Source organism: Haplochromis burtoni, unplaced genomic scaffold, assembly GCF_018398535.1.
Source record: "Haplochromis burtoni strain Fernald_Lab_line unplaced genomic scaffold, NCSU_Asbu1 Contig_5, whole genome shotgun sequence".
NCBI lineage: Eukaryota > Metazoa > Chordata > Actinopteri > Cichliformes > Cichlidae > Haplochromis > Haplochromis burtoni.
In genome coordinates, this window is record NW_024582366.1 from 1,164,582 (window position 1) to 1,186,491 (window position 21,910).

General features: G+C 43.2%; 1 protein-coding gene across 2 annotated transcripts; it reads left to right on the forward strand.

The window, feature by feature from the left end:
- Window positions 1–877: 877 nt before the first annotated feature.
- On the forward strand, window positions 878–21,467 carry LOC102290182 (lysine-specific demethylase 4A). 2 transcript variants are annotated; one of them, XM_014333917.2, is made up of 22 exons: window positions 878–1,011; window positions 3,312–3,476; window positions 4,126–4,301; window positions 4,388–4,502; window positions 5,131–5,324; window positions 5,627–5,676; window positions 6,658–6,761; window positions 6,881–7,018; window positions 7,128–7,363; window positions 7,840–8,036; window positions 8,403–8,821; window positions 9,227–9,326; window positions 9,511–9,695; window positions 11,169–11,373; window positions 11,845–11,921; window positions 13,189–13,244; window positions 13,878–13,986; window positions 15,651–15,839; window positions 15,946–16,116; window positions 17,145–17,264; window positions 17,628–17,720; window positions 17,821–21,467. In XM_014333917.2, exons 2-22 carry the CDS (start codon window positions 3,339–3,341, stop codon window positions 17,959–17,961), a joined length of 3,213 nt encoding a protein of 1,070 aa, XP_014189403.1. In that variant the 5' UTR covers window positions 878–1,011; window positions 3,312–3,338; the 3' UTR covers window positions 17,962–21,467. The 2 variants fall into 2 exon arrangements, with proteins under 2 accessions (XP_014189403.1, XP_042078080.1); XM_042222146.1 differs by lacking the exons at window positions 13,878–13,986; window positions 15,651–15,839; window positions 15,946–16,116; ... (1 more) ...; window positions 17,628–17,720; window positions 17,821–21,467 and adding an exon at window positions 13,364–13,871.
- The last annotated feature ends 443 nt before the right edge of the window (window positions 21,468–21,910 follow it).

Consider the following 21,910-nt stretch of genomic DNA (forward strand, 5'->3'; position numbering starts at 1 on the left):
GCAGGAATGATTTCCTATGTCGTTCAGTGGTGCATTTGTGTAATCTCAGTCTCTCACTAAACGTGTGTACTCCGAGGTATTTATAGTCCTCGACGATGTCCACATCGACCCCTGGATTGAAACAGGGGTCACAGGTTTCCTGGTCCTGAAGTCTACAGTCAATTCTTTGATCTTTATCACATTGAGCTGTAAGTGATTCTCCTCACACCGCGTGCTAAAGGAGTCAACCACAGCCTGGTACACTGTCTCATCAAGCTCACTGATGCATCCAACCACTGAGTCTAAGGCATCATGGGTTCTTGTACTTATTTAGAATGGTCTGTAATCAATATACATCCTGATTATGCAATTTTCCCCCTTTGCTACAGCAATTGGGGATGCATATAGACTGTGCGACTCCTTGATTACTCCAGCAGCAAGTACTTTTTGTCGGTGGAACCACCTGTCGTCTATAACTGTTGGCACAAGGCATCTTGATCAGGACGATGTAAAAGCTCAAAGCTCATTTACTTACTAATGCTAGTTGTATTTCCACACAAAACACAGATTGTAACTGATCTCAGAGCAGTGGAAGCCTACCCAGTGGCTTCTTGCCTCACAATCTGGTTCTCATCAGTTTACCATCAAAGGCCAAAGGTTTATCCACAATAAAAACGTGAAAAAATGAACATAAAAAAAGCTGCTGGCCTCTCACAACCGTGACATTAAAATAAAACATCAGAATCTCTTCAACTTACTTTTAATATCTCAGAATGGGAAACAGGTGTTTCATCAGCTGAGCTGTCCGTAATCAGAACAGCAGGAGGCGTGGTCTGGATACACAGGGCGTTGTGATTAGCTGGGAGATTATGGTAGCCCCGCCTTCATATGCGCTGTGTAAACAAACACACACTGGGCATGCGTCACTGTAATAATGGAGGACTGTCTTTTCTAGCCGGACTGATGTTGTCCGTATTGCAACTCTGTTACCTGTAATCGGAGAGCAAACAACTCCCCTTCATTTCAGCGTGTGTAAGTTAAAGTTTGTCACTTGTGAAGCGGCTCACTTTGAGGGGAGCAGAAATAACTGTTAAGTTTGCGCATGAGAAACTAACGGTGAGCAACAAGCCATGTTTGCTAGTTGGTTAGCAGCTGTCAGATCTCCGAGTCCGCAGCACACTTCTGCTATTAACTTCTACCAGTTTTGACGGTAGGATCTGCGCTGTCCGTAAATGTTGGCTACTTAGTGGTTACTTTTGAACATTAGGGTGTTTTTGATTTTTGTTGACTTAACTTTTAATTCTCGGGTCGCAGAACAAGCTATGTTGCAGATAGCATTTTAGCTAGCGGACTAGCTAAATATTTTTCCGAGGAGATGCGCTGTAAGTGGGCTACCACGTGTGAGTGACGTTCTGCTGAGCCAATCACATGCCGAAGATAAGACTGAGTCGGGACTGTGTCCAATCACAGAGGATCTCCGAGTCTTCCAGTAAAGTCCGTTAAGACAGAGTGCAGCGTTGCCTTTAGCTAAAAGTTGAGTATGTGTGTAATCGGAAATCGATTTTTGTGATACACATTGTTCAGTTAAACTAATTACTTCGGGAGTTTACGTTATTATTCTGTTAAAGAATAAACTAATCAAATATAGTTTATTGTGTGTTATTACTAAAGGTGGAGGCTTGGTTAATTTTTTTTTTTTTTTTGAATTCACAAACCTGAAACGAGGCTGTAGATGGTGTTTGGGATCCGTGTGTTTATGTTCTGGTCGCAGTCTGGGTGGATGTTTTGCTGGGAGTGCTTTTGACTGAGGAGAGGTTTTCAGTTTTCACGAAGTTAGGAAAATGTTCACAAGCAGACAATAATGTAAAATCACAGAAGTTATTGCTGCGATGCTTGGTAGTTCAACTTGGTGATATGTCCGAAACTGTGTTTGTTGATATAATTAATTATCACGAGAAGTCTCAAATAAGCATTTATTTCTAGTTTAAATGCTGCAAAGTGCGAATTGTTACTGGGTGTGGGCGTGGTGCCTTTGTTGAAACTGTAGTGCCCAGCACTGCTATGAGGTTGTGGTTTATTACATCCTGTGTAGAGATTTTAATTTGAATTATGATTATGGCTTTTAACAGTTATGAAAACAAGCTAATCAGGATAAGATTACTCTTTTTTTTCATATTCATTTGAAGATTTTGTTTTGTCTTTGTAGTAAAATGAGACCAGATACAGCCTCAGGTCAACGCAATATTTTCAGAAGTAAAAGTTGCAGAAAGGATCTGTAGCATCATTAATGTTCGTGTGTGTTTATATTTGAAAGCATTTTGGTTGGTTGTTAGCTTCAGCTCTACTTAGTTCTGTGTGTGGAGACCAAGCATCTCTCCTGAGGTGTGTGAGTCTGCTGCTGTCTGGGCCTTTTTTAGGCCTCGTCTGCACCCAGAGAGATCCCACTGTGGAAGCTGTGGGCCAGCAGGTATTGACAGTTGCTCTTGCGAAACGGCCTTTGTGGTCAAAACACCCACTAGTCAGGCAACAATCAGTCCCTGTGAGCTTGACTTTTTTATGTATTTATGTAGTTTTTTTAATTGACTTTTCTTTAAAGTTAAAGGGTATCATCTATAAACAAAGAAATGTTTTTAAAGGCCATAAAAACTGGATATTTGACAAATTAATGACTTATCACAGTAAATAATTGACCAAAATCATTGTTTTTTGCTGTAATTGAGCAGCCTTGTTCCTGTGTGCTGATTTCAGAAGGTTTTAGGTTTTATCATAGATAACATTAGTCTTTGTAATGTAAAAGTGAAACTGGCTCCAAAGTTACAGAGTATTTTTTTGTTTGTTTGTTTGTTTTTCAAGTTTTGTATTAAAAAATTGATGTTCTGGTTTTATCACCTGGCAGTGTGTTTGAGATGATCAGTTAAGTCTGTTAAATGGCACAGAGGGGTTCAGACGTGGTCACAGACTTAAAAGAGGAACTGTGAACCTGTGGGGATGGTGGATATCTGGTGAATGTCACTGATTGTGGTGTTTGTGATCACTGCGGCAGATCAGTTAGAATATATGAGAGAAGATGCTTGAATGGTTTCCTGTACTTAACTGACAGGCTGTGCAGATTTTCACTTTGTGTGTATATGAATGTAGAGCACATGATAAAAAAATGTGCAGCAACTAACGATAATAAAGAGCAACATCAGCTAAAGGCAAGTCACAACAAAGAAACTGAGTTACTCCCAGGATGCTCCCACAGATGCTCCATTGATGCTAAGCGTGCTGCATTGTCTGAATGTATGCTTAACTGTCAGGCAAACAGACATAATCGTGTTTATGTTTTCCAGAGTTGAGGTCACAATAACACTCCCAAGATGACCACAGACACGCCAGCCCAAAGTGTGGGCTGCAGGGTGATGACATTCACCCCCTCCAAAGAGGAGTTCAAGGACTTTGGACGTTACATTGCCTTTATGGAGTCACAAGGAGCGCACAGAGCTGGGATGGCAAAAGTAAGTGGCTTCTGTCTTTTTGTCACTTTTTGTTTAGCAGAGCAGAGAAACGCTGCGAATGTCTTTGTACCACAGCTGTTAAAGACTTTTGAACCAAAGCACAAAGTCAGAAGCCAGTCGTTTCCTGTTCATTAGTGTTTAGAGGATCACATCTGAAAGTTTGCTCTTAGTGTGAAAACATGAACCTAACAGGAAGTTAGGTTAACTGATCGTGTTCAACGTTGACATATTCAGAGTTTTATCATCCTTTTAGTTACTTTAAATAGTCGCTTATAACATTTGTGTTGCCATATAAATGTTCTGAAGAGGCAGATGTAAGAGGAGTCTGAGACTCCTGTGCTATTGTTTGAAGCTAACGTGCCTGTAAAGTCACTCATTAAAATAACATAACTTGTGCACTGATTCATAGCCGTACTTCCTGTGTCATCTTTACATACACACAACGGTATCTGTCTACACAATTTCCATCAATTGTTAAAATATGTAAAAAAAAAAAGACTTAAGACAGGAAGATAAATGTATTTTAAATAATAATAATATCAATGATAATATGTAAAAGGGGCGAGAAATTCAGTGTGATATTAATTCCAGAAATTCACTATTTCCTTCTGCTGCTGCCCTGAGTTTCTCTCATCTGTGCTCCTTGCAGGTTATTCCTCCTAAAGGCTGGAAACCCAGAAAGACTTATGATGATATCGATGACCTGGTGATTCCCGCTCCCATCCAGCAGGTGGTTACCGGCCAGTCAGGACTATTCACACAGTACAACATCCAAAAGAAGCCCATGACTGTCCATGATTTCCGCAAGACCTCCAACATGGACAAGTCAGTTTACTCAAAGAAAGTTTGCATGAATGGGTTTCAGCGACTGTGACCTCTGCTCAGTCTTCTCTGAATATCTCTCTCTGTAGATTCTGCAGCCCACGATACGTGGATTTTGACGAGCTGGAGAGGAAGTTTTGGAAGAACCTGACCTTTAACCCTCCACTTTACGGTGCTGATGTCAGTGGAACGCTATACGATCCAGTGAGTGGTGATAGGCTGCATACATGGAACTTAAATGTATTAAATTCTGTTTGTGGTAGACAGGTGGGGTTGTTAAAAAATGTAGTTTACACATTCCTCCTGTGCCAGTGTCATTACCTGAGTATTTGTGATAAATCGTTGAGCGATAGAATCAGCTGGCTCTCAGAGAACCTCTCTTCCGGCGCATATCTTCAAGTTCAGTGTCTTGACTGCCGTCTCTGTTCTGCAGCCTCGGTGAGCTCAGAGCAAATGAAGCAGCTCTACCTGTTGCAGATTCGGACTAGTCTGGCACTCCAAGATCAGAAAGATTACCGTTCCCAGCTGGGGTCCAACGAATTGTAATCTCTCATGGAAAGAGAGAATCTGTGGAGGAACGTGTGGATAAACTTGAGGCAAACTGATGGGAAAATACAACCACATATTATACACTGGAGCTAGCTTGTTACTAGCTGCACTACTAAATTGATAAACTGGGATGCAGTTGTTCTCATAGATTAAAAAAAAGAGACTTTTATGTTCACAAATCTTTCTTCATTCCTTAGTTTTCCTGATCAGTTAAAGGTAAATCAGTTTCACACATACGGTTAGTCGTCCTGACTTGCAGCCTGTGTGAATCCTTCCTCTGCAGGATGTGACTGAATGGAACATTGGTCGTCTCAACACTATCCTGGACATTGTGGAGAATGAGAGTGGCATCAAGATCAAGGGTGTCAACACGCCCTACCTGTACTTTGGGATGTGGAAGAGCGCCTTTGCGTGGCACACAGAAGACATGGATCTATATAGCATCAACTACCTGCACTTTGGAGAGCCAAAGTCCTGGTAGGGCCACTGACAAACCTCACCTTTGTTTGAACGAATGAATATTAACACATATCTAGTTTTTGTATTTAGCAGAAGTCTGTTTGCCAAAGCAGCCAGTTTACAAAACAGTTTAGAAAAATCCTCTAAAAATGTCTTTGTTTGTTTATTTACTGTTGAAAACATTCAGTTATTGTTTCTGTTCATGTAGTTATTACTTAAAGTGAAGCAGGGATCTCATCCACCGATTGGAGCATTTTTGACTCTGGTGTAAACGTCACAATCACCTTTTTCAGTATTTCTGTACGTTTGTTACTTCTTAGGTACGTCGTCCCACCAGAGCAAGGGAAACGTCTGGAAAGGCTCGCCAAGGGTAAGTGACAGAACCCTTATTGTTGTCTTTAAGCTGCTTGATCACAGAGTCGATGCCTGAAGTGACTTCAGCTTATTATGTGTAGATGTATGAATCCAATCCAATTTTATTTATAAAGCACTTTAAAATACCCAGCACAGGAGCAAAGTGCTGTACAGAAAATAAGTTAAAACAGAAAACAGCAAAATAAATAAATAAAACACATAAAACATCAAATTAAAACAAAAACAAGATAAAACGGCATCGAATCAGCTAAAAACAACTGAAATAAAAATAAAAACCAACATCTCACGTGGTGTCAAAGGTCAGGGTAAAGAGGCGGGTTTTCAAGAGTGACTTAAAAACAGATAAAGAAGTGGCCTGTCTGAGCTCTAAAGGAAGCTCGTTCCACAGTTTGGAGCTGCTACAGCAAAAGCACGATCTCCTCTAAGTTTACGCCCAGTCCTGGGTACATGCAGGAGCAGCTGATCAGCTGACCTGAGAGAGCGGGTGGGTGTATGAGGCTGTAGCAGCTCAGAGAGATAAGATGGAGCTAGGCCATGGAGAGCTTTAAAAGTAAATAAAAGAATTTTAAAATGAATCCTAAAAGAAACGGCAGCTAAACCAGGGGAAATGTGCTCAAACTTTCGAGTGCCAGTTAAAAGACAAGCTGCGGCATTTTGAGTAATGTATGATGCGCTGACCCCAATATAAAGTGCATTACAGTAATGCAGCCGAGTGCTAACAAAGGCGTGGATCGCTGTCTCAAAGTGCTGCCGCAAAAGAATTGGCTTTATTTTTGCAGCTGCCTGAGCTGAAAGAAGCTAGATTTTACCACTGCCGTATGAAAGGGGAAGTCCAGTGTACACTCAGAAAGCACCCCAGAGACTGTAACGGCAGTGATGTTTACATATCCCACATAACTGTTTTACACTAAACCATTTAAATAAAAAGAGCCAAAGAGGCCCAACTGCACCACTGCTGATGAGATCCTGTTTCCAGGTTTCTTTCCAGGTAACGTCCAGGGCTGTGAAGCCTTCCTGCGCCACAAGATGACTTTAATTTCACCATTCATCCTGAAAAAATATGGCATACCATTTGAAAAGGTAATCTTTTATTTAATTTGCATCGTCTTACATGCAACACTAAATGGTGATGAACAGATAAGCAGAAAAAATCAAATAAAACATTCATCTTATACTGATCTGTGTTGTTCTCGACTCAGGTCACTCAGGAGGCCGGGCAGTTCATCGTGACGTTCCCGTTTGGTTATCACGCTGGTTTCAACCACGGCTTCAACTGCGCCGAGTCAACTAATTTTGCCACTCAACGATGGATCGATTACGGCAAACAAGCAACGCTGGTACATAACGACGTTTGAACGGCACTGAGTATAACTCCACAGCTGGTTTATTTATAGTGAAGTGAATTCTTATCAACTTCGTAGTGTGTTAAGAGTGTTTTCCTCTCAGTGTTCATGCCGGCAGGACATGGTGAAGATCTCCATGGACGTATTTGTACGCAAGTTTCAACCTGAACGTTACAAGCTGTGGAAGGCAGGGAAAGACAACGCTCCCATCGACCACTCCAAGCCCACGCCGGAGGCCGCCGAGTTTCTGAAAGAAGACAAAAAGATCGGACCTTCAAAGGAGAGTCCCGCTGAGGTGCCATCCGAGGAGCCCAACACTGCTGTCCAGGAGGACAAAAGGTCTGATTTATAGTCACTGCTAACCCACTGCTCCTATATTCACGGAGTTTTCTGATACGGATGTGAACCGGTCGTAATAAATCATTGTTAAATGCTCATAAAATCTTTACCCAATTTTAAGTACAATAACAATAATCAGCTAAAGCTAATTAGTTGAATTAAAACATGCATCCACCATAAAGATGAAAATTTGAGTCACTGCAGATTTGCAGATGTTCTCAGCTTAAAGATTGCAGTGATTCAGACTGTTTCCAGTACAGAGGTGGTTCTGTCTCCACTCAGAGGAGCAGCACTGACACAAATCTCTTTAGACTCTGCCAGAAGTGATTGAGCATCGGCTGTGACAGATTCTGTGCTTTGCTCTCACATGTCAGCCTCACTCGGAGTTGTTTGTTTGTTCTCGGCAGTCTTTGAGAAACACGGTTTAGTTTTGAGTCCTGTCCAACATGTCTTCGATTTGCTCTCCCACGTATCAGTCCAGAGCCTCACACTGGGACTAAATGTCAGCTTGAAGCTGTCAAAGCCTCTGAAGATGTCAAACCTGAGCTGCCAGTGGTGGAGGTGGAGCCAAAGGAGGTGGAGGTGGAGCCAAAGGAGGTGGAGGTGGAGCCAAAGAAGGCCAAGCTGTCACGTAAGGAGTCTCCAACTAAAGTGACCAGCAAGGCAGAAAAAGGTACCTCACACTTCACACCAATGTTCCCTCGAACACACAAACTCCCTGAGCCGACACTTGGACCACTGTGAGCAACAGCAGACGTGCACTGTGCTCACGCCAGCATCCAAGTTTATTAAAAGAATCAAATTACAGCGTTTATGTTAAACTACTTTTAATTAACTGCTTCAGCCCACTTACAATGAAATTTTAAAGACATCTTGTTGATGACCTGTGCAGCATGTTAACACTATTGGAAGTAAAAATAAGTTGAATGTGTGAAATAAAGTGAAGATTATAAAAAGACTCTGTGGCACACTGAACCAATGTCCTGTAAAAGTTTGGGGGCAAAGTGCTAGTCTGTGTATCTCAATGAATCTCTTTCAGACACAGTGAAAGTCAAGGAGGTGAAGAAGGAGAAAGGGACCAAACCCCAGCCTAAAGCTCAGTCCAAAGCCAATGCCAAGAAAACTTCAAACAGACGAAGTCCGCTGAAAAAAGAGAAGAACTGCGTGGTGGCTATGGAGGTCTTTCCTCCCGAGCCCACTGAGAACCAGGTGGTTTCTCTGGGCGCTGAGGAGATCGCTGGAAGCGAGGAGCCTCCACTGGACAACAGCTGCAGCAAAGTGTTTCAGAGGACGCTGAGTCCCGCAGACGTCCTGCACGTCCACAGCTACGCCAAAGGAGACTACGGCGACGGAGAAGTGCTGTCCAGAGAGGAGAAGACGAGTGAGGATAGCGACCATGAAACCGAGGAGGACAACTGTCATGTTGGCAAAGCAGTGAGTGGACATGTATTTAACATTGTAAGTTACCCACTGCTGTAGTTTTTGCACTTTTCTGGCCTTGTCATTCCAAGATGTGTGATCTTTGTACTGTTCTAAACATTTTCTCCAGTCTTTGGTTCGTGTGTTTGTCCAGATGCATACATGCAGCCATCAACACTCTTTGCTACTTTCCACGACTTTGAACATTGAATAACTGCATTACTTTAACTATACCATCGCTAACTAAGAATTCTGCTGCAGCCCAGTCTAGTCATCTAGTGGTGTGTAAGCCTTTTTTACTTTCATGCTCAGATATTATTAATATAAAAACACCCTAAAATGATGAAGGCGCAGGCCTCTGGAGGAGAATGATGCATATATGGTGCAAACATGATCAACTTCAAACTAGCTGTGTGGCCTTTTGAAAATGCTGTTTCTCTCCAGCAGGTGGCAAAAGCGATGGCAGGAGTTCGAGAGTTTGAGACTGACCTTGGGCAGCTTCCAGGACACCATCCACTCATAAAAGACGGCATGAGTGATGAAGGTGTGTCTGAACACTTTAAGGTCCCATTATCTGCATGTAGTTTATATTTGAGAGGTAATTAAGCCACCTTTGACTTCAAAGCCAGTAACAGAATTAGATTAGTGAAACTAAACAAACCAGGCCTCTAATGTCATTCCTAATGCTGTTTTAGCTAAATGTGTTGTCTTTGCTTTTTGTGCCTCAGAGACTCCAGAAGAGCCGCCCCCAGTGGAGGCAGGGGGTGTGGAGGGTGAGGGCTGGGCCAAGCCTCTGACTCACCTGTGGCAAAGCAGGCCACCCAACCTGAAGAAAGAGAGGGAGTACAACCAGCGAATAGGCTCCAAGCCTCCATACTGCTCCATCTGTTTGCTCTTCCACACGTACCACCAGGTAATTCGCAGCAGAGCAGACCTGCTCCTCACCAGTCCACCGAGACAAAACCAGATATGGTACAAGCCCCCGCAGCATCTGAACATGCAAGTAATATAGTGTCCTTTGGTGAGATAAGCCAAGCCAGGTGAGGTTTGCTAAAAGGGATTTTTTTGAGAACAGTTGCATCATGGGAAGTTTACACTGTTTTAATTGGTCCAGACTGTATCTTCTGATACATCAGAGCACAGAGTAAATCCAGCCTCACGGCAACTTCATTTACCAGAATCAGAATGGGTTTAATTCCAAATGTTGAGCAGGTTTACAACATTAGGAAATTGCTGCGGTGCTTCAGTGCAAACATAGTGTCATAAATAGCACTTAAATAGACATGAAAAAATAAAAGTAGGAATAAGAATTAAGAGTGCTACGTAGAAAGATATGTGCATGAGTGCAGGTGGTGATCAGTGCAAACATGGAATGATGCAGTGACACAGCGTAGGGTCATGTGTTAGTGGCGGGGACAGTCATGTGGTTATTGTTCATGTGTCCTACAGCAGAGGGGAAGAAACTGTTCTTATGGCGAGAGGTTCTGGTGTGAATGGACCGGAGCCTCCTGCCTGAGGGGAGCAGGTCAAACAGACTGTGTCCAGGGTGAGAAGGGTCAGCTGAGATCCGAGCTGCACGCCGCAGTGTCCTGGAGGTGTACAGGTCCTGCAGAGATGGGAGTCTGCAGCCAATCACCTTCTCAGCAGAGCGCACAACACGCTGCAGACTCTGTTTGTCCCTGACTGCATCTACATGAATTCAATGAATGTACTTGGTAGTGTCGGGCCATATGTAAAGATTTCCCACCGACACCCGTCAGCCCAATAATCGACGATGGGCGATACATTCGCGCACACGCAGACTTTTTGATGGGCAATGTAATCATGCACGGACTGATTTGCCCGTTTACAACACAGAAGTTCAAACATGGACGAACTAATTTCCCCCCAAAATTAGGGCTGCCGTTGATATGTTCGTGCAGTCCAACCCTCGTACTTGGCATTGATCCTCTTTATGGCTGTTCGTGCAAACTTGAACAGACTCCAGATTTTCCATGTTAAACAAAAGTCCGTCATCTGTGAAATCTTCAAACGTTCCATTCGTAGACTGAATGTCGTGTCATATCATCTATATTTACCTTTTTCCTCAACTATTTTCCCTTCTTTCATCCTACAAACATCTCATCTTCAGTACTGGTTTCCAGTCTGCTAATATTAGCGCTGTACCTTAATGTGTGACTGTTTTGCTTCTTAGATGTTTGATTGATCTTGAATATGGAGCGACTCCAAAAATAGTATTTTTGACAGCTAATCAGGGCGCGTAAGATTACGGAGCATTTAAACCTCTGCGGCTGAAGATGAAAGCAGTAAATTGTGTGTTTCGAGAGACAAACAGCAACTCTTAACAGAGTCCACATGTGTTTGTGTTTGTTGTGACTGCTGTCAGACTGAGTGTGCGCACAGCATCGACACGCACGTGGTGGTGGCCGGGGAGCGGATGCGAACCAAACCTCTGATTCCTGAGATGTGTTTCACCACCACCACAGAGGACGACGCTGAGTGTGAAGAGCAACCGGTCACTCCTCGTCTGGAAGAAGATGGAACCAGTCTCCTCATCAGCTGCTCACAGTGCAGCGTGAGAGTTCATGCATGTCAGTACACGCATGTGCGCCTGCACACACACGCACTCTTCAAGTAGGAGTGTTAGTTTATATCTAACCTAGCCTTGTTTGACATGTGAGTGTTTTCATCAGAGGCTTTTCCTGCTTTAAAACGAGTCTTTAAGTGTGACCACTATACGCACAAATGATGTTTCAGCGAGAAGAAGAATTTTTGTTTCAAAATAGAGTTTATCAAAATGACCAGAGAACAACGAGGAATTAAATTCAAAGAACAAAATAAATATGAAGTCTTTTACGCTCCTGAGTAATCATTTCATTACGAGTTTGAACCGATGCAAAGGCCAAACAAAACAGAGGACATTTCATACACAGCATTTATCATATCATCAGTTATTAATCATGTTATTAGAAGTGTTTTACTACAAAAATGGAATCATTAAAGCTTTTCATAGTTCTTCAGTGTTTCACTGACGTCTCAAAGTTTGCATTTCTATCTTCCAGCCTGTTACGGTGTCGATCCAGCCAGTGTGAACAAGGAGTGGAAGTGTGCACGCTGCAAGGCCAACGCCATGACTGAGGTCAGCCAATAATTGTGGCTGTTTTTACTCTTTATCGAGCCGTGCAAGTTAGCATGAATCCAGTTGGTAGTCAAAGGATTTGTTTCCTAACGGCTTCTAAAAGTGGAACTGTCCGTCCTGCTTCTTCACAAGTCCCACATTCCAAATCATGAAAAGATATTTTACACAATCACTATTTGCACCATTAACGTGTAACATGAATTACATTAATTAATTAACATGTAGTGTTTTTTTAAGGGTGTTGAATTATATTAATTTAGTAGATGTGATGATTTTACAGTTACCTGTTTTCTACACCAGAGAGAAGAAAAACGGATCATTTGATACCGTTGGAGTTACAAGCAAAAGATTACTTGCCTAAAACAATCAGATACATTAAATGCTACATCAGTTTATAATTAGCTCACATCATTATAATGTACTGATATGCACCACTGCATGAAACACATTATAGAGACTCGAAGGAGAGACTGCTTTGAGTCCATTAGATTTATACTCTAACACTTTGGTAGTGCAGGGTTACTGAATGAAGAAAGGATTAGGCTACTAATTACTATTTATGAATACAACACACACACACACACACACACACACACACACACACACACACAAATAAAGCAGTCAATGAGCTTGACTGCTTTCAGGGGGGTGATATCTCCCCCCTAACCCGTCATCCTGGCTCCCCGTTGCCGTCCCGTCCCCAGGCATGGACGATATATAGACAGAGGGAGATGGAGTATTTGTTGTTTATTCATCAGGATTGAAATATTTCTGCCTACATGTGTGGTTGTCATGTTTGATCATGTGATTAAACACTGAATTAACTGCCTCGTTCATCACAGTTTAGAAAATAAATTCAGTGTTTCAAAAATTCATCGCGGAGAGGAAGAAGTGTGTGTGCAGTCGTTTTCAGGTTTGCACCTTTTCTTGAGCTCTGCTGTGACAGAACCTGAAACTGCTGCAGGCTGACTTCATCACAACTGTGTGAACTTAACGTGACTTGACTGTAACAGATGTTCATTAATATGTAAAAGACGAATACTTAAGCTGTAATGTGACAGTGAGGACCTTAAACAGATCCATTGGGTCCCTAATTTTACCTCCCACGTGTTTGAATAAACTTTTAGATCAGACACATTGTGTTTGACATCTCCAACCACATCATAGATGTTGGTCCTTAAACATTGATTTATTAAATCCATATTTAGATGTTAGCTACCAAATGTTCTGTTTTGATCATCTCGCTCTTTTTTTTTTTTTTTTGTAGAATTGCTGCCTGTGTTCATTGAGGGGCGGAGCTTTGCAGAAAGCCAACAATAACAAGTAAGTCATCTAAGATACATTAGTGAGTGAGCACATCTGATCATGTGGTGCATCTCGAGATTAAATTCTGTTCTTAGAGACAGAAATCCTCTTGTTTTATTTTCCTCTCTTTCTGTCAGGTAGCTTTTACCAGCCACATGAGATCTCTGTCTCCGCAAGAAGTTGAATATAATTCAGGGCCTGGCCAAGAAGCCAGGTGGTAGGAAATCATGAAATTGGAAGGATAAGAGCGTGCATGTTAGCAGGAACTGAAAGATAAATTCAAGGGGATTATTCTTGAGTAAATCAGGTGGGGATTTTGTCAGTCTGTGAGACGGTTATTTTAAAAAAGAAAACATTAAAATGTTAAAATGAGTTGCTATCTTGGTGCCTGGAGGCCCTTATTATATCTAGACGGCCTGCAAGTAAAGTGTAAGTGGGGAAACGTGGGTGTGATTCAGTAATGGGCTTGACTTCATTGTTTTGTGTGATGATGCGCACAAAATTGACTCCCCTGCCATCTGATTCATTTTGCTGTATCTTTGCTTGGATAATTAGAACCATAAAAACAGATGAAGAAAACAAACAACATCAAACTGCTGCTGCCTGTGGTCGGGTGTGACCTCTTTGTGGGGGTGTGTTTGTGTGTTGCAGGTGGGTACACGTGCTGTGTGCGGTTGCTGTGCTGGAGGCACGCTTTGTCAACATCACAGAAAGAAGTCCTGTGGACTTGAGTGGGATCCCACTGCAGAGATTCAAACTGGTAAGTTCACATTTTTATGAAGAAGGAAATTCGAGTCTGAAAGCTGCTAATTAGAGTGAAAGTGCGGCCTCCAAACGAACAACGTGAACAAAACAAAGATACCAGCACGTACAAATAATTGTCACGAACAGAGAGAGAAGCTGAAATCTCCAGTCTAAGCTGCAGTTCTTCCCATTGTTGCCACCTGCTCCCTCCACGTGGTCCCCATTTGGGCCAGCTCCTCTCCTGGCTGGCCCAGTACTGGGTCGGGCGTGGCCCCATCCTGAGTTTTGGCACCCCTGTAAACGACCCACAGCAGACCTGCCCACACATTCATGCTTTTCAGCATTTACTTTTATTTGCACGGTTGCTGTGACACACAGATGGCTGCAGCTTTGCAGCCACACACACTAATGCTGGGCTCACACTCTGCGATTTTTGGCCCATTTTGAGCCCATTTTTGAGTCGTGCGACCGTTTTGGTGATCGGCCCGATTTTGGCCTTCATCGTGCGTCGTGTAGTATACGTGTGGGTAACGAGACGCGATTAACACCTCACGACCAGCTCCCGATCATCAATCGCTTGGTCGCGACCGTCGTGAGGGTGTCACCGCAGCTTCTCACACTGCGCACGCGCAAACACAAATGTCAGCGAAAAAGACGGCGCAGCACGGCAGTGCAGCGTGTGATCTGGACACAAGCGACGGAGGCACAACTTGTAGAACTATGGCTCACCCGAGCCTTTTCAATGTGGCCTCACAAAATCATCACGACCACAACAACCATGAAAATAGTTGGATCTACATGCTGCTCAGTCACAGCTGATCATGTTTTTCATTAGCAATTTAGCAAAGTTGATGGTGGTGTGTCTGTGTGAGTGAAAGACGGAGAGGGAGAGAGCGACAGATTTTGTTATAACCTTCATGTTATGGACGCACAGTGTGAGCACTCAGGTCGCATCAGAGCATCGGGCCGTATAGTGTGAGACCTGCGTCGTGACCTATGAACTTCTAACCCCTGCGAGTCAATCGTGCAGTTTGAGCAGGAGCTGAATAACGCGACTGAAAAAATCGCACAGTGTCTGCCCAGCTTAACAACATTGACAACAGACAGGACCCAGTACAGACTTTAAGCTGGCCAGGTGTGACTGCGGATGCCGCTCAGGTGCGTCCGCCTCCCCTGCAGCGGCACTGCAGACCACGCCCCCCCACAGTCATGATGCAGGTAGATACAGTACAGTTGTTCGAGATAGCAGAAAAACAGCTGTGTTACGGTTAAAATATCTTAGATTTCCTGACAGTGTAGCTCCTAACATGATGGCACATAAGATGAACTCTGTATGTTGGTAGTAGTGCTTTCATGTCACCTGCTCAGCGTCGCTTTGTTATCAACCAATTTACTGATTTTAGGATATTATGTGAACCAAGATACTAGGGGGGACTAATTTTATGGCGTACTTGCAGACAGTTCCTGCTGTTAAATACCAAGTACAGGGGAGCTTCTAGTAACACGACAGTGTCCCTGATGTGGCCGTAACTGTTTGTTCATATGTTTGAAATGGAAATGTGTGAAAGAAGAGGGAAGATCTTGGAGATGAGTTACCAGGTACATTTAGTACTTGGTATGAGGGCAGTTTGTTGCTTGAAGTTTTGTTAATAAAAAATAATTTTCTTTCACTTCAAACAGAAATGTTACTACTGTAAGAAGCGGATGAAGAAGGCGTCCGGCTGTTGCGTGCAGTGCTCTCACGGGCGCTGCCCCACCGCCTATCACCCCACCTGTGCGCAGGCCGCCGGGGTGCTGATGCAGCCAGATGAATGGCCGTTTGTGGTACACGTTACCTGCTGTCGACACAAAGGTCCCGCTCAGATTGAGGTAAAAAACAAACGAACGTTATTTTATATCCCAAACTTCCCCAAATATCAGATTTATGAAGCCGTTTGCAGTCGCACGCATAAAAATACTTTTTTCCCTTTGACAGCGCAATAAGGCAGCCATGCACGAGCTGACCGTGGGACAGAAGGTCATATGCAAGCACAAGAATGGGCGCTACTACCAGTGTGACGTGGTGCAGCTGTCCAAAGAGACGTTCTACGAGGTCAACTTTGACGATGGTTCTTTTAGCGATAACCTTTTCCCCGAGGACATCGTGGTACGTTCCACTGCCTTCTACATCTTTTCATTTTGTAAAGAACACAAAGTGGTTAAACATACTCTCAGGGAGTGGTCTCTTTAATAAAGGAGACCACACAGAATTTAAATAAACTTAATGTGAGGGAATGTCGATCAGCTGTCTCCAATAAGCTGCCTGCTGGTGTGGAGAGGCTGAGCCGCCCTCTTCACAACCTGACTCGCTGCAGCGATGGCGTCCCATTACTGTACCGCGCTCAGAGCCAGTGAGCCGTTAGCTCGTTCACAGGTGTTTGTAAAGGCTGGTTTCATGTGGCAAAGGGACCCAGTGTCCATATATTGTGTATCCTTGTAAACAAGCCAAGATGTCGACTTTGCACAGCAGTTAGTTGGCAGTAACATCCCAGCGTCAAAACAGTGAGTCGCAGAGATTAGCTAACAGCTTTAGCTTAAAACCGGCAAAGCTGAAACTGTTTAAAGGAAGTTAACGTAAAAAAACCTTAAATTCAGAAATGTTGCCAGTGTAATACAGTGGTGTGGTCATGATGAAGATGATGAAGACGCTGGGCAGCCTCCTGGTTAGCCTGTGGAGCAACAAGCACTCGTTGTGAGACTGTGAAGCTGGTATGAGCCATGAATATGAAGCAAACTGTGCTGGATGTCAAAGGCGACGCTCGTGTGTTTGCTTTCTTTTAGCAGACATTTGTTCAGACGTGTAAATGCACGTCGACACCCTGAGTTATCCACAGCGTGTGTTTCAGTGCAGTACACGGCAGCGGTTTAACCCTGCACTATATTTGGGATATTTTCACAGCTTGTCCCTGCAGGCAGACACTTCATCCACCTGTGCTCGCCTTAAAGCCACCACACAGTCATGTTACACAGCAGTTCCTGATTATAAGCCTCTGGAGTAATCCAAACATCATGTAGTGCTTCACACGTGACCCGAGCATCAGAACAGCTGACACTGCCATATTTCATGTCAGGTTGCATCAGATATTTATCCTCCTTTCACGTTTCTTTGAACTTGGTTTGTTTTTTGCCTGTTAGAACCGAGACTGCGCTCAGCTTGGACCACCGCCGCAGGGTGAGGTGGTTCAGGTGAGATGGACGGACGGCCTGGTGTACGGGGCCAAGTTTGTGGCAGCTCACGTCATTCAAATGTACCTGGTAAGATTTTTTTGTCTTCTTTCTCCAGTTTTTAATCATGTAAAGAAAAAACTCTTCAGCGTGTAACAGCAGAGACGGGCACGCAGGCGGGAACCATTTCTGACTTCCAGTAAGGAAGGCTGCGTTCGCTGGCGAGCACATCTCCTTCATGCCTCTGATTGGGGAATATTTTCAGAGTATGTTGGACGCGTAGTAAGAAATCAAAATGCTTCACAGCTTCACATAAAATGAGTCACCTGCTCGGCTTTAAAGTTCAGTCGTCTTCTGGAAACTTCTAGTAAATCAGCAGCAGATTGCAAAGACGTTCAACAAGCTGAATGTTGTTATCTGTTTGTGTCCTGACTCAATGTTTCTGGACTGCAGGTGGAATTTGAGGACGGATCACAACTAACAGCCAAGAGAGATGATGTCTACAGTCTGGATGAAGAACTCCCCAAGAGAGTTAAAACCAGACTGGTACGTTCTCCCGTCTGTCCCATTCAGTGTTCCTTTCAGTTTACTTGGAAGTTCATCAAAATGAAGAAGCACTTTCAGTGACGGTACCATCTCTTTACAGTCGAAAGCATCGGACATGAGGTTCGACGGGATCTTCGAGGAGAAGGAAATCATTCAGGAGTCAAAGAGACAGAGAGTAATCAACTCCCGTTACAGGGGGGACTACATCGAGCCTGTGATCTACAGAGCCATCATGGAGTAACGGCCACTTCCTGTCTGCCCACCCACTCACCAGCAGCACTGACAGACTGAACTGTGCTCACTGTACCTTAACTTAGCAGCTAGCCGCAGAGAGAGTGTAGCTCCAGATGACTTCCTTCAGGACCCGCTTTGGACTGTTCTCTTTTTTCCTCTCCTGTCTGTAAGTCGAGGAAACTGCAGTATTGTTTCATTCAGTTTTTTCCACGCAAGTCCACAGACGGGCTGAATCCACGCCCGGCAGCACGCATCAGAAGGAAGCAATACAACAAAAAGCATTACATCAGTCAAGTAGCATTTTGACACAAAGATGTCAATTTAAAAAAAATGAGGTTTTGAATCTGCTCTAAACATTTCAGTCTCCTTAGTGTTGATCTAAGCTTAAAGCAAACTCAGCTTTATTTCATTTTGTCCTTTACCATTAGTGCCTGTGATACACTGAGCCCGGCAAGTAACAGGTCCGCAACTTTTTATACGCTCGGATTTACAGTTTCTGACTGTCTGAGTTCGTTAGAACGACCAGCATTGTCCAAAATGTTCACTCTTAGATTTCACTTGATGATTTACTACCCTACACTCGACTGTTGTAGCACAGGAACAAACACGCCTGACTGCAGATCCTGTGTTTGCCACTGGTCCAGTTCTCTTCTCTACAGTAGAGAAAAACCAAAACACTCAACTGTTCCAACAGTTGGACTTACTGAAGGAAGGCGTGTGGAAGGGGCTGGTGCTATATGTGCACGCCACGATTTCCTTCACAGAAATATTTCCCCAGTTACTGGTTCTTAAATATGTGGTAGCGTCACTGAAGCCAGGGCCACAGCAGTAAGGCAGGCAGCTTCTGAGGGGGGAGGCTGAGCACTTCCTGCTCACACTGAGAACGAGCATCACAGACAGACTTTTATGGAGATGTTTAACATTAAGTGCAGAAATCTTCCATTTTTGCTGACAGCAGCAGCTTCTTTCAGGGTTTTTGTGTTTAGAGTTGAAACTATTGCAAAACGATTGTATTTTCAGAGTCAGCTGACGGCTCACACCTGCTGTTAGCTGCAGCAGTGGAAACGCAGAGACATCAAACATCTTAACGTTTACAGTTAATTATTTAAGGAGTCGGATCGAAGAGCTGAATTAACTTTATTCTTCTTCTACCAGTTACTCAAAGGATCAGTTGGTTAACTGATTGAGCTTTTAAAAACTTTACCCCTGAAACTTGCCGGGTTTCAAACTTTGAGGAGGTTAGACTGAAATACTGCCACGCTAATCTAATTGAACACAACTTGCTTGCACGCAGCAGCGCCACAGTGTTACAGAATGAACGGCACCCCCTACTTCACTAAAAGTGGATCAACTTCATAAGAATGTGCAAATTTGCCACAAACCATCAGACTTCCAGCTGGTGAGGCTCATGTACTACCACAGATTGTGGTCAGAGGAAACCATTTGTTTCCTTAAATACGTTTCAAAGATGCAGGAGTGACGTTGAAGAGTCGGGACAGTTCCCAACCTTAGAAGGTTCTTCAAGCTGTCCTGATGGTATTTTTAAAGGTTTAGAGAAACTGTTGATCTGTGACGTCTGTGACAGAAGCCTGAACCGAGGCAAATGTTCACTTTAACAAGCAGGTGATCAGACCTCGCTGACCGCCAGATTTCTTACTCGGGGCTACATTGTTGCATAATGTAATTCATCACTCGTTAACAAGCTAAACTAGCCAATCGGTTGATCTTCTTCCATTTGGCATCCACAGATGTAAATGATTTGCAGAGTTGGAGAATTAAATTTCCCAATAATGACATTTGGAAAAATCCCCAACCCCCCTTTAACCCAATAGAAACAGGAGTCTATTAAGCCACAGTGCAGGTTACACAGTTACTCTCACTGGCAAACCTTCCAGCACATCTGGACTGGTGTTCAGTCCAACGACACTCTGATCACCTCTTTGTCAGGTGATCTTGTTACAAGGAGATTCTTTTAAACAGCAACCTCAGTGTTTATCTGTAGTGCAGCTGGAACGCCCGAGTTTCTGTACCGAGACTTAATCAGTACCAACAAAAACTTTGCCTTAAATCTGTCAATAACCTGTATTTCTACTCTGATCAGACGACTCCTAATCTGACGGGTTTTAGACACAGTGAGCATTTTTATGGCGTTTCGAGTTCAGTAACAGCAGTAAACTAAACGTTTTCCACTACAAGTACTGGGGGACAAATAAATAACATATCAGTGAAGTCTGTTGATTCTCCAAAGAGCCTCTTCCTGTGGGTAGACTTTGGTTTCATTGGACTGCAGCTGGTAGTCCTCGTTCAGCTCTAACATCCTCAGTGAGCTTGATGTAGTGGCACATGAACCAGCACACCTTCTACTGGTTCTGGTGTCCCTTCAGCTTGCAGTAGGTCGTCAGCAGCTGCAGTCCAACAGCAAAGCTGGAGTCTGTCAGCAGGGTGACATCCTCTGTGGAGGAGCAGCGCACTGATATTTAGTACAACAAGGACCTGTGAAGGCGTCAGGAAGGGAAAGCAAGATGAACGGTAGCAGCTGAACTTCTTATAAGGGCGAGAGGACTGTCCCAGTACATGTGGCAAGAAAATAAATTCAATGCTTAAATTTGTCAATAAATATACTTGAGCAACACGACCACGTAAAGTTTGTATGTGGAAAAGACTAATAAGTGTAATATTTCAGAGTTCAGAGGATTTTACTTTGATGCTGTTTGAAAGAATCTCCTTGTAACTTTTCCCAGCATTCCCGGCTGCAGGGATACAGAAACTGATGACCTATTTCTCTTTGGGAGCGGTGCCATCTAACTCACTGAAATTGCCTCCTTGTCATTAACTGCATTCCTTCACATTTAGCAGAACTGAAATTCGCTTTTTCATGTTTTTACCTGCCTATTTATTAAAGGTGCTTTGAGAAAGCAGCCTCTGCGTTAATAAGAGTCTGCAGTGACCCTGCAGCCGTCGAGGTTGCCGATGTATGTTCTATTTTTTCTACACTATAGAGATGAATTTTAAAGAGTCCATTTGGATTTTTAATGCGCTTTGTTTCCTCTCTCTCCTACTGAAAACTGTGCTTTGCACTTTTATTTAAATTTGCGAGGACATTTGAACAGCTGTGTGCTAAATTTGTTAATGTTTAAGAATGTTAATTGTACATTTATAAGATGTCTTATGGATTGTGTGCTCCCCTCCTCCTCCCGGCCGAGCCTCGGGCGTCACAGAGTCCGTCTCCATCAGGCCGGTGCAGAATGAATTTGTTTCATTCAGAAACTATCAAAAGAGTTTTACGAGAGCGAGTGGGGACGGGATTTTCTTTCAATTCTATTTTGTTGTTGTTTTGTAAAAGCTGTTCTGTGTAAATGTCATTTTAAGATGTTACCTGTCGACACAGGAGAGACCGGTCCACTCTCGTCGTCTCCTCTTGAAGGAAAATATGAAAATACTTCCAGATTATCATCGAAACATTTTGTAAAAAGTCATGTGTTCGTTTCAGTAAAGAAATCTGCTTAAGCACCAGTTGTCTGTCTTGATCTTATCCATATAATTGAGGTAAGCCGTTTCCTGTTTCATTACTAAATGACTTCCCCTTCACTCTTGCTGCTGTCCTTCTGTCACAAATCGCTTCCAATACTCATCTCTGAGTTTGCAGATGTAACTGTCTTTGTGCTGAACCATCCCATGACCCAACAACTTTCACTTAAGTTCAGACTCAAATTTTAAAGCCTGAAGGTCCTCGGGCAGCTTCCTGTCCTGTGATGTAAGGACGTTTATGTTAATATCAGAGCCTGGTTATTATAGTTAAATAAAAACTACTACTACTAAAAGTAACTAAAATAAAGTATTTTGAATATTGTAGCATAGTATAATACCTGCACTGGTTTTCCTTATTTTGCCTCTGATATATGCCCTCCTTACAGTAATAATCACAGAGACTGGAACTAATAAAAACTGAAGTAAAA